Consider the following 11192-nt stretch of genomic DNA (forward strand, 5'->3'; position numbering starts at 1 on the left):
TACTAAATCGTCGCCTTCTACTAACATCGCTTCACGGAAGAGAGCACAAATATCCGATGAGTACGGAAGAGCTTTAACGTGAGGTGGTCGATAATAAAAAGTATCACCATTACTTGTCTAGCAGGCCTTAAACTAGTCAAACCTGCTGCCACGCCCTGACACACCTGACGAAGGTGCTATCAGGAGAACGATAGTGAAAGAGTTGTGTGGTGGCTTTGCCGGCTCTCACAGTTTGGCTTGACGCTTAAGTGTATCAAGGGCATCACAGACATGGTAGCTGACGCCCTCTCGCGATGCACTACAAGTCACGCACTGTTTTGCAAATGCACTGGTGTGTTAGTGGTAACTGTAGCCGATGGCGTATCTGACGAACAGGTTCAAACAATTTTCAGAGGAGATAAGCTAAGTTCTACAATCGGCGGCTGCTGAAGCACAGCATGGATGGCGATCTTTTGTCGTACTAGACAAAACGTCAACTTTTCCGACTGTACGTCTCAGCTCCACTTCAGCCACAGGTTGTAGCCAAAATGCATATGCAGGCTTTAGCAGGCTGTGAATGTGCCACGACCACAGTGGAGCGAGTGCCAAAGTCATTTTGGCGGCCTACTGTTGGCCCCTCAGGGGAGGAATACGTTCTCACCTGAACGAAATGTCAGTCGCAGAAACTACGGAACGATCTCAACCCCGCTTCGTCTAGAGCCTGGAAGCAAACAATTTCCAGGCAGACGGTTACATAGCGAGCATCAACCACATGCTCATTCAGCAACTGGGGGCTCTATTCCAAGGCCCGCTGAAGTAGCTTTATTTCTTATTCTTGTGGGGAATGGACTTTGAATACAACAGCACACTCCAGCTGTTGCTCCCCTCCAAACATGGCTTACAGCGAGGCTCCGATGAACCGCCGTACATTAGGTATGGCTGTCGAAAAGCGGCCGCCGACAGTCGCAGCCTCCAACTTCCTCATGAAGTTAGTAGCAACGCTGGAGTGAAAAAAGCTCATGAACGCCCGGATAGAAACTTCGACAAACGACTTCCTGCACTCACTTTCAACATAGGCGCTTGGACTCGCACTCCGTCCGAAGCTCGCAGGACGGCGAGCAGCAGAAGCAGTTTCCCGTAAGGAGGGTAAAACCTCTTGCTGTTCAGTTCTGGGTCAAGGCGTCCTGTATCATTAGCTTACCTTCTAGGTGGAGACATCATCGTGTCTCGTGTCTGTGGTGGGCGCATGGAGCCCTACCCGGCCCTAATAGACAGACGGTACGCAGGCAAAAGTTCTCAAAAACTATCAAAAGCACCTGCACATTCGTGTAATACTGCCTTCTTGCGCTTTTACGTAGAGGTATCTTGCATCTTGAGTTGCCGCAAGGTGCATTAAAACTCAGTAATGGCCGCCTCCACTCCCGCAGTTCCTGCACTTGAGCTGCTACCCCCATGACTACTGTAGTCTTAGGAAGGAATTTATTTGATTTTAAGCAATTCTTGTACAGTATTTTTGCCCAACTGCAGTTCACAGTAGTCCTCGCAAAAAAACCAGGTTTCCCGTCAGTGCGCACGTAGCAAGATCGGGGGGTTATCCAACAACGGTACGGACGCCAACAATTAAATATTAGAAATAGAAATGTAGGGGACTGTTGGCGTCTTCTTGGTGATTAAACTTTTCGACCTAAAAGTATGCTTGCCTTCCCTTGTCGGGGGATCGTTGGGGAGAAATGCGACGAAATAGCGATTGGCGGCTGTTAACACCTGGATGATCGCGCAGATGGAAAATCACAACGTTCACTTTATATGTAGTTCGCTTTTTTTCAATATGCCGTTGTTAAAATCCCATAGCGGTCAACATCAGGGCCCCCCTTGGGGCTTGGAGTGGCGCATGCAACACCACGGTTCAGGTCTTACGGGGGCCCCCTCTATTGAGGGGCCCCCTACAATTTGCACAAAAGGCAAAAAGTACTCCTTTTGGGAATGATTGTGTTTAACTATAGATGAGGTGTGCGCACACCTCACCTCTGCCAGTTGCAGACCCGAACTAACCGCGTCTCCGTGTGTGGTTTTCGTTGCTTTCTCTCGTTCCTTCCCCCCATACGCAGTAAACCAATAAAGTGCCAACACCGGCAACGCCTGACGGGTATATATACTCTTCAAATCAAATGTAACTGGTGTCCTAACCGCATCCTCTTGGACGCGTCCGATGGGAGTAACTAGTGTATCGGGGAACGCCAAACGACCCGATGAACGCCGAACCGTGAATGCTAAGCGGCTCTTCGCTTCCTATATGCATGATTATTGCTGGCTGTGAGTTTCGACATATCCCTCTCCCTTAGGAGTAACGCGAAAACTAGAAACTCTAGCAGCCGGGAGTACGTGGACGCTTCCTGAAAAGCCCGACAAGAACCCAGGCTAGATTAAGGGGTTTACGGCTTAGTGATTAGGGATTATCTTTAAGGGCTTTCTTGGCGAGATGGAAGTGGAACAACGGACAACAAGTTGTGCAGCTCAGCCATGAGAACTCTCGAAGAGTGAGAGGACCGGCACAGTCCCCAACTCTAAACTTTAATTCGTAGACTTTCACTTTTTTTGGAACCCCCACTCTTTTGATTGCCGTATTAGCCTTCACAGCAGAGTACATAAATGCAGATTGTAGGCTGTCTGGCGCGGCTGTGATGTCATGGGTGAATGACTTAACATTGAATTGAGGATTTCGTGTTGAGGATTGCGTGCAGGCTGCACTGCCACACTGTGGCTGAATTGAGTGCCGCTTGTCGGGCTTTGGGTCTTCCGGTGAAGGGACTAAAGAAGGACCTCGTGGGACGCCTCATGGCTTTTGAAAAGTAGGCGAGCCCTAAGCCCTAAACTGTACACATCTATTTGCAAGCAGGCAGAGGTTACTTGTTCGCGAATCCTTAGCAATTACGGTTCAAGGTTTCAGTTGGGAGGAAGTGTGTAGCAGACCCGCCTGCAAATAGTCTGTAAATTCGCATCAAACCTGAACTCCAATTCCAGTTATGACTCTTCTTCAGAACCCGAGGGCCTCTTCCTCCCGAAGTACTCCACAGGAGGCCAATCCAAAGGCAACGACACCCTGCGCCGCCACCGCAGCAGCAGCAGCAGCATGTGAGCCCACGTCAGATCTACATACAGCCAAGTGGACCCATAGAAGAGCCTTCCGTTGCTAATTATCACCAAAGGGCGAAGCATCACTTTCTCCAATACCAGCAGCAGCAGCAGCTGTTGCTGCAGCAACAGCAGCATCTGCAGCATCAGCATCTGCAGCAGCAGCAGCATCTGCTGCAGCAACAACGACATGCCGGGGTCCTTTCACCTAGCCAAGCAGCCGGACAAGCTGCTGGCCAAGCACCTGGCCAAGCACCTGGCCAAGCAGCTAACCAAGCACCAACCCGGCACTACGCAGGGCCCCAGAGGCCTCGCAATGCCTTGGCTTCTTCACACACACGTAAGATGTACCAGCAGTTGTATCAACAGTGAGGGTAGCAGCCGGGGCAGAAGGATACATGTGACGCCTGGGTGTTGCGCGTGTTGGTTTCAGGCGGCGCCTGGGCTACAGGGAGGGAGTGCATTTGTGGAGACAGGCTGTCTCCTCAGCAGCAGCAGCTGCTGCTGCAGCAACAGCAGCCGCTGATAGGCTGCCCTGTCTGTGGCTCCCGTTGTGTGAGTGTTTTTCTGGAGGTGTACTGTGCTGCTTGGTTAATTCCTTCTAGTTGCTACTAATCACATGTTGAGGGAGTGCCGCATGCATAGGGTGGGCACGTGTCCATAAAGGCCGCTTTTGCAAGCGCGTGCCTGCCCGGTGGTGTTTGTTTGGGGAGCAGGCGTGGAGCAGTAAAGCTGCCTTTGAGTGAACAGTGGGACGCAGCAAGCAATGCATGCACGTTTGCTGCTGATGCTGTGCTGTGTGCTGTGCTGCAGCATCGCGTCTGCTACGGCCTCTCGGAGGACAAAAGTCCGGCAGACTTTGTCTGTGGGGCGTGTCATTTGAAGTTGATGGACCCCTTTTACCCGCTCGTGAGTTCAGTTGTATGTGGATCTCGGGAGCATTCGGGGTTTGTTGATTGTGTCTGTTTGTGTGGCTGTTTGTAGGGAGGGAATAAGATGTTTCTGTTGTGTGTGTTTTGGGCTGTACGGGCAGGCGCAAGTCTTCACGATGTGTCCGCTCGAGGACTCGTTGGTTATATCGCTAGACGCCACAGATATAAAAAGCTGGAGGGCTCAAGGAAAAGAAATCGTTATTCGCTGCTGCCAGGCTCAAACTCCCAAACACATTCAAACTTGGCCGCGTACCGTCGAGGTCCTCGTCAACGGTCGTGTACGTGCACACCGGATCCTACACCATAAACCGTAGATGTTTACTGTGGGCGCCAAAAAGTTATCTGCAGCCCATGCAGGAAACGCTCACCCGCGTTGAGGTAGCTGGTTCTTATATGCTACTGCTCGTGCTCGTGCGTATCTTTGCCTTGCTGTTTCTGCTGTACTAATTGCTGCAGCTAGAAGAAAGCGTTGCTGCTCCGTCGTGGGAACACAAAAGGAGAGACACGCCAATTGTGGTGCGGCTTCCAAACCCTAAAACCCGCACACGAGCGCCTTCTGGGAGGATATTCTCGTCTGTGTGCAGTTCGGGTGTAGGATTGAGGCTTAGGCCGTAGTTAGGGGTTTCTCCGGGGGTTTGCTGCAGATTACACAGTATTTGAGGAGTGGACTTAACCAGGTGGAGATAAATACAACAAACTTCACGCCGGATCCTAAATTGTTTTTCATCGCTCTTCTCCTGGTGGAGACCAAAACCCCGGAGGCCCTGGAGGTACCCCAGACCCCTAAGGCAGAACCGTCAACACTGATTTTATGGCTAGACTGTCCCGAATCCTAAACCGTAAACCTGCTGGAGCTTGAGGCCCTAAGACTGCGGCCTCTTGTAGGTCGCTTCCACTGAAAAAACGTGCCACGATATATACCCTTACCCTGGACGCTCAGTTGTTGCAAAGGGAGTGGGTGTTTGCCATCGTATTGTCCTCGTCTGAGGCTTTTTCGTGCTTTATGCCTCCAATTTTCAGGTCTCCGTTGTCCAAGAACACACCCTTCCACTAACAGCCGCGAAAGAGCGCGTGCAGCGTTTGCTTCAGGGACAGCAGCAGAAGCACGAGCAGCAGCACGAGCAACAGCAGCAGGATGACGCAGACAGCGACGAAGAAGTGCAGTGTCTTGAAGTGGGGAGGCGGCTAAAACTGATCTGCCCTGTAACCTTCACTAGGTATGCAATAAATTCCAGACCGCCGGGTTGGAAAATTCTAAGCCGCCGACTCTTGTATGGCTGCATTTTTGCCCTTCTGCAAAAGTCTCTAGTCCTTGTCATTGTCTTCTGCCCCAGAGAATAAACCTTAAACTATCGGCTGGGGCTGAGAGGCTTAGCTGTTTCCTTGGAAACGGCTCAAGCTTCAGAGTGTGCCGCTCTTTACGTAGGGTTTAGAGTTCTTTCTTACGCGGTTTGTGTGGGGGTTTACTATTTTGAAGGATTGAGATTCCATGCCGAGGCCGCCTTTGCATGCATCTTCAATGCTATGATCTGAGCGGATATTTGTTGGTCTCTCGAAGTACCAAGGCCTTCAACAGCCGCTGGAGATGCCCACAATGTCACTTAACGGTACTCCCCTCCGACCTACAGGTTGACTGTTTTTTTCAGCATCTCCTGGCGCAGACCAAAGAAGAGGACATCGAAGTGGAGCTTCAGGCGGTCAGTTGGCCTTCCCACTTACTAAACACCAAAACCCTGGGTTACGGGCTCAGGGCAAAGGACCTAGGTTATGGCCTGTAAGGTCTAGGATCTAGGGTTTAGGGTTTGGAGGTTCGAGTGTAAGGAGCCCAGTTTGGAGTCCTGTGGTTTATGGTCGAGAATGTAGGATTCAGGGTTTATTGTTGGGTTTAGAAGCAGTAGGCTCAGTTGTATTGTTGCTCCACCTGCTTGGCCTTGTCCTCGTTCTTCGTAAGGGTTTATCTTTGCCTGCCCTCGTGTCTTCTTACCCGGCTCTGGTTTTATTTAAACATTAAGTGTTCAAGGGTTTGCAGGGGAATTTCTTTCAAGTATGAGGTGGAGGCAGAGAAAACTTTGAGGGAGAAGACAAGTGGACTCTGGGTGCTGCGCGCTGCCTCAGGATTTGTCATTTAGGGTCGTGTCGGATGAAGAACTAAAGGCGGAGTCGAAGAGAGCAGAACAGCAGAGACAGCTCGCGGCGGAGACGCTCCTGAAGCCCCAGGGAGAGGTCAGGCTTTAACGTTGAGGGCTTAAGTACTGAGGTTTAGGGATTTGGGTTTAGGTTTGAGGGTGGAGGGCTCAGGTCCTTCATGTCTTTCATGCTAATCGTTTGCTTCGTTGGGATGCAGGAGGCGGAGACAACTGGGAAAGTGGCATTTGAAGTCGTTGACATGCGTCGGTCCCTCCCTATAACCTAAACGTTAAACGCCAGCCCCTGGCATGTGCCGGCGGGTACTCCCTTGTGTGCCTTTGTATTTGATTCGGAAATCAACAAAGCCCCAGAGAAACACAAACACTGTTCTGCCTTCGGTGCCTGCCGTGTCGTTCGTCTGCTGCAGTCAGCGACAGCGAAGCCGAAGACACGCCACCAGCAGCAGCAGGAACGGCGACCACAGCAGCACCAGCCCCAGGGGAGGATGCTGCAGCATGCCAAGACTCCACTGGTGCGCCTGCTGAAACGTCTGCAGCAGAGGCTCGGCAGAGGCCCATTGCTTCTGCCGGCAGCAGCAGCAACAACAGCGGGACCGGAGTATCACAGGAGGAAGGTGAGATCGGCGAGTGCTGCCGGGCGTACTTCTCTTTTGGAGTGTTTTGGCACGTATCATGCTTAGTCTGGGTGCAATATGCTTCAGTTCCTTGTCCCTGTTCTGACTGATCTGCAGAACTTGGGGTTTGTACTGTGGATGTTCAGAAGAGGAGCCTCTTATCAAGCGGCAGCGACGATTGGAGTCTCCGGGAAGTGGCAACGGTCAGCAGAGGGAAATACTTTGTCTGTCAGACTCCTCTGATGATGAACCGCAGCAGCAGCAGAATGATGGTCACACGGGCGACAGTGACGGCCATAAGTCAAACGATCAACTACATCCAACACAGTATTATCAGCAACAACAGCACCAGTCGACGCAGTCTCACCAGCAGGTGCATTCGCTGCATTCACAGTCCCCGCATCAGCAGCGAACCCCTTTTCAGCAGCAGTTGGAGCAGCCAACACAGTCACAACAGCAGCTGCTGCAGCAGCAGCCTGACGGCGGTGGAGGTGAGGTTAATGCTCCGATTGCTCTGGACTCCGATTCGGATGATGAAGAAGGGAAACAGCAGCAGCAGCCATCCCAGCAGCAAGAACAGTGGCAGCCGGCCTCTAAACAACAGCCACCACCACAGCAGCCGTCGTCTCCTAGGTCCCTGCTCCAGGAGGGAGGGGCGGAGAACGGCTCTGAGAATGCAACAGCCGCTCTTACTGGCAGTGATGGGACGGCGGCACAGCATGCAGGCACCAGCAGCACCACCGCCAACGGCGGCGGCAACAGCACGGTTTCTCATGGCAGCAAGAGCAGCAACAGTAGTAGCGAAGACCGGAGTGTCAGTGACTCCAGTGTGGGAGCGGCTGCCCACTCTGCCGGAGCTTCTGCAACCACCAACAGCAGCAACCGCAACGCCAACAGCAACAGCGATGTGGCGCAACCAGACATGCCCTTGGGATTCGTAACCGAGGCAGCTGCTCTTTTAGAAGAAATAGATTGGTCAGTCGAAGGGAGCCAACCCCACGCAAGGCGAGTCCATGCAGCGTTATCGCCTGCAGCTGCAGCAGAGTCCGCTGCTGCTCCGGCAGCAGCAGCAGCCGCTGCTCCTGTTACAGAGGAGGCTGCGTCGCTGAGGAAGGCTGCTGCCGCTGCAGCGGCTTTTGCAGCAGCTGCTGCTGCTGCAGCAAACTGTGCCCAGGCAGATGGGGGGGCCACGGAGTCGCACGCACCAACGGCGGACGGCTCCTCACACTTGCAGCAGGAGCAACAGCAACAGCAACCTTTCATCAGTGAAGAGGGGCTACTTGCGCTGCAGCAGAGATGCCAACAGGAAATCCTGCTGCGGCAGAGAGAGGCCCTGGTTCGACAGCAGCAGCAGCAACATAAGTTGCAACCGCAGCACCAGCAGGGCCAGCTGCATCTGCTGCAGCAGAACAGGTACGCTGCTTTGCAGCGACACCGGCTGTTGCAGCAGCAGCAACAACAGCAGCCAGCAGCTGTTCAGCATGCTGGAGCTCCGTGGTTTCTGAACCCCCTACTGACTGGGACGCCGGAGAGCAACGGGGCCGCGAATCCCTCTTCGTGGCCTGGTGAACAGCAGCAGCCGCAGGTGCAGCAGCAGCAGATCCCGCTGGAGCAGCAGATGCTGCAACAGCAGGATGTACCTGCGCAGCCGCAGCAACAGGTGCCACACCATATACAACTGGCTGCGCGGCTGCCACAGCTCCTGGACATGCGGAATATTCCGAATTCGACACAGGCGACTGTCCGGCATCTGCTTATCGCGGCGCAAGGACAAGCAGATGACTTCGCCAGACAGCAGCAACAGCAGCAGCAGAGTCGCAGCCTCCAAAATTAGAGCTTCGAACTACGAGGGAATCCAGTTGAAGCAGCAGCACCAGTGGTTGCTCTCGGTAAAGTGTGGTTCGATAATCGGAGCACATGTAGTTATGCTGGGCTCGATTGACGACGGCGGTAGCTGTTGCTCAACAGTAGCAGCTGGTCCTACAATACAGCACCTGTTGCAGAGCCATCATTTTAGACCGAGAGCAATTTTCCTGTTCTCTGCTTTTTACATCTCTGTGAGCCTTCCCTATAGCACTTCTTGCATGCGCCAGGTTTAAGAGAAAGTTCTCTGGTACGTGCGTGGGCAATGGATCACAGAAAAGCGTAGAAAGATAACTTAGTTGTTTAAGGTTGAGGTCTCCTTGGCTCAAAGGGGAAGTTTTCAATTGGTCCGAGCAGTACCCGTGGAAATTCAGAGTCTAGGAGACTCATATATTGTAGGTGCCGTTGAACTGCTTCGTCTTCTGCGAGATGTTTGGGCAAATATTTATTTGCGCTTAACCCCCCCATTCGTTCTAGAGGGTCGCCCTGGAGGTCCTTTTGTTCTCACGTACTTTCAACGTCGTCTGCAGCCCTCCTGCGGAATTTAAGGAGTTGCAGATCAGTCAAAATCTCAAGAGTTTTGGAATTGTTGTTTGGGCCTTCGATTTGTTAGCCCCAGGTGCAGGGACCGAACTAATGGGCATTGCTCACCATTGGACACGCTGTCCGCAGGGCTCAGTCGCACTTCTGGCGTGTTTGGTAGTATTTCCTTGCTCTTCTTCACAAAGTGTTTGGCTCGTACTCTTTAAATGAAAACTTATTTCTATTGCAAACAGTACGGTTGGTGGTTTCATCTAGACACCACCGACAATCTCTCTGGGGGAGTGTGGGCCGTGCAGAGGTAGCCAGTGTAAACCACTGTGTCTGGTACGGAAGCTCCTGCAAGGAAGTGAATAATTAATTAAACCCAAATATAAAACAGAAAGCGGAAAATGTACTTGAATTCCGTGAAGTTTTCCAATGGAAAGAGGCGGTTCGCCTCTCCGCCGCGATCGGTGAGCCTGTGAGGGTTCCACAGGTGTGCGGTGTCTGCGAGACTATTTTGAGCAAGAAAATGTGAATATACGGTAAAATTAACCATATTAGGGGTGCTTTGTGTTAAGCCACAGCCATCGGGAGACGGCCGAGACAAGCCTGCAGCTGCATGCTACGAGCTGGTGCTGGGTGGGCAGTAACGAAAGGGAAGGGCCCTTAATAGAGCCTCTACATACTTCGTTTTCTTCCCGTTTTAGAGTGCAATTTTGAGTTTTCAAATGCTTAAGTTTGGTTTAAAATGCGTCCATGAAGTGGTTGACTGCCTCAATTGACGGTCTTTGCGCTGGACCTCCGCTGATCCTGCTAAGCGCCGTTTTGTCTTTTGGCCTTCCTACTCCTTCCGACGCGTGTATGTTTTTCATAGTTTAAAATGTCCAACAAATATCCCAAGAAGATTTTCCAGCAAGACGTTTTTTCGGTTGCTGACGGCTTCGCGAGCACCCGAGCACGCGCATAGGATTCCGACTTGCAATTTCTGTCGCTCTGTTGCTCTACTGCCGCTTTTTGGTTATTTTCCCTGATAGTTTAGTTCAAATTTTGTTTTTGTTGCCTTGATGGGGCAGAAGTTGATAAAACTTTCCTGGACTTTTCATACAACGGTGTGGATCACATTCCGTTCAACTCGACCTTTTGGGGCGAGTACCAGTCTGTAGCTGCAAAACCTTCGATTATTTACTGAGTATTTAAATTTTCGTGTCATCGACAAGGAACATCTCTGGAGACATCTCTGTTTATGCTGCGAGTTGCCCTTTCCCGAATTCGCCCTCGAGTTTTAGCGGCTGCACGATGCAGGAGCCAGACGCATTTACGTCCCCCCAAGGTGGCCAGCATGAGACGGCAGGTAATTATGACAGATTTTCATGGTGGCGCCTGTGCATGCCCAGCAAGAAAGGCCCAAAGATGCCTCCGAAAGAAGCACATTTGAGCCACCCAGGCGGGTCAAGAACTGTGGAACTTAAGCACCAAAGAGGAAAGAAGGAACCTGAGAGCACCACAATATCAATTGAGTAGGCGCTTCATATGCTTGCTTTTCTCTTCTGCACTCATAATAGCAAACGTGTGAAGGCGTTTTGAAGCGTGATTCACCTGCCGGTTTGCGGTGTACGGGCAACAGCAGTCTCACATCTATGGCGTCTATCGTGCTCTCTGACTTCGTCTATCCCATGCTGATTTAAACAGATATTTGCTAGTCAAAGAGTAGAGGAATGCGTATGCCAAAAACTAGATGAGAAAAATACTGCTTTTCTTTTGCAGCTGTCGAGTGGGGCAGACCTCCACGGGAAGCCACAGCCAAAGGCAGAGGAAGACCATGACAGAAGATGACATCCACCGTGTAGGTCCGGCTGGTTAGGTTGCATCTGTTCGCCTTCGCAGATAAACAAAAGTGTATTCTCTGCACCTTTCCACACACTCTTACAGACCCCTGAAAGAACAACAGACACCTGCGATTGCTGCTCTCTAAACTATATATATATATATATATATATATA

The 11192-nt window shown here is 51.6% G+C and overlaps 1 protein-coding gene across 1 annotated transcript; it reads left to right on the plus strand.

Moving 5' to 3' along the window:
• Positions 1 to 2246: 2246 nt before the first annotated feature.
• Positions 2247 to 8638, plus strand: EMWEY_00049060 (protein inhibitor of activated STAT protein, putative; the record flags this gene model as incomplete). The annotated part of the gene is made up of 14 exons (XM_013479433.1): positions 2247 to 2292; positions 2444 to 2516; positions 2721 to 2828; positions 3018 to 3451; positions 3545 to 3666; positions 3925 to 4020; positions 4145 to 4321; positions 4688 to 4813; positions 5064 to 5260; positions 5521 to 5740; positions 6159 to 6266; positions 6388 to 6437; positions 6602 to 6804; positions 6951 to 8638. The coding sequence occupies 14 exons, from the start codon at positions 2247 to 2249 to the stop codon at positions 8636 to 8638; spliced, it is 3648 nt and encodes a 1215-aa protein (XP_013334887.1).
• Positions 8639 to 11192: the final 2554 nt, after the last annotated feature.

This window comes from Eimeria maxima, genomic scaffold, assembly GCF_000499605.1.
Source record: "Eimeria maxima Weybridge genomic scaffold, Emw_scaff1137, whole genome shotgun sequence".
NCBI classification, from domain to species: domain Eukaryota; phylum Apicomplexa; class Conoidasida; order Eucoccidiorida; family Eimeriidae; genus Eimeria; species Eimeria maxima.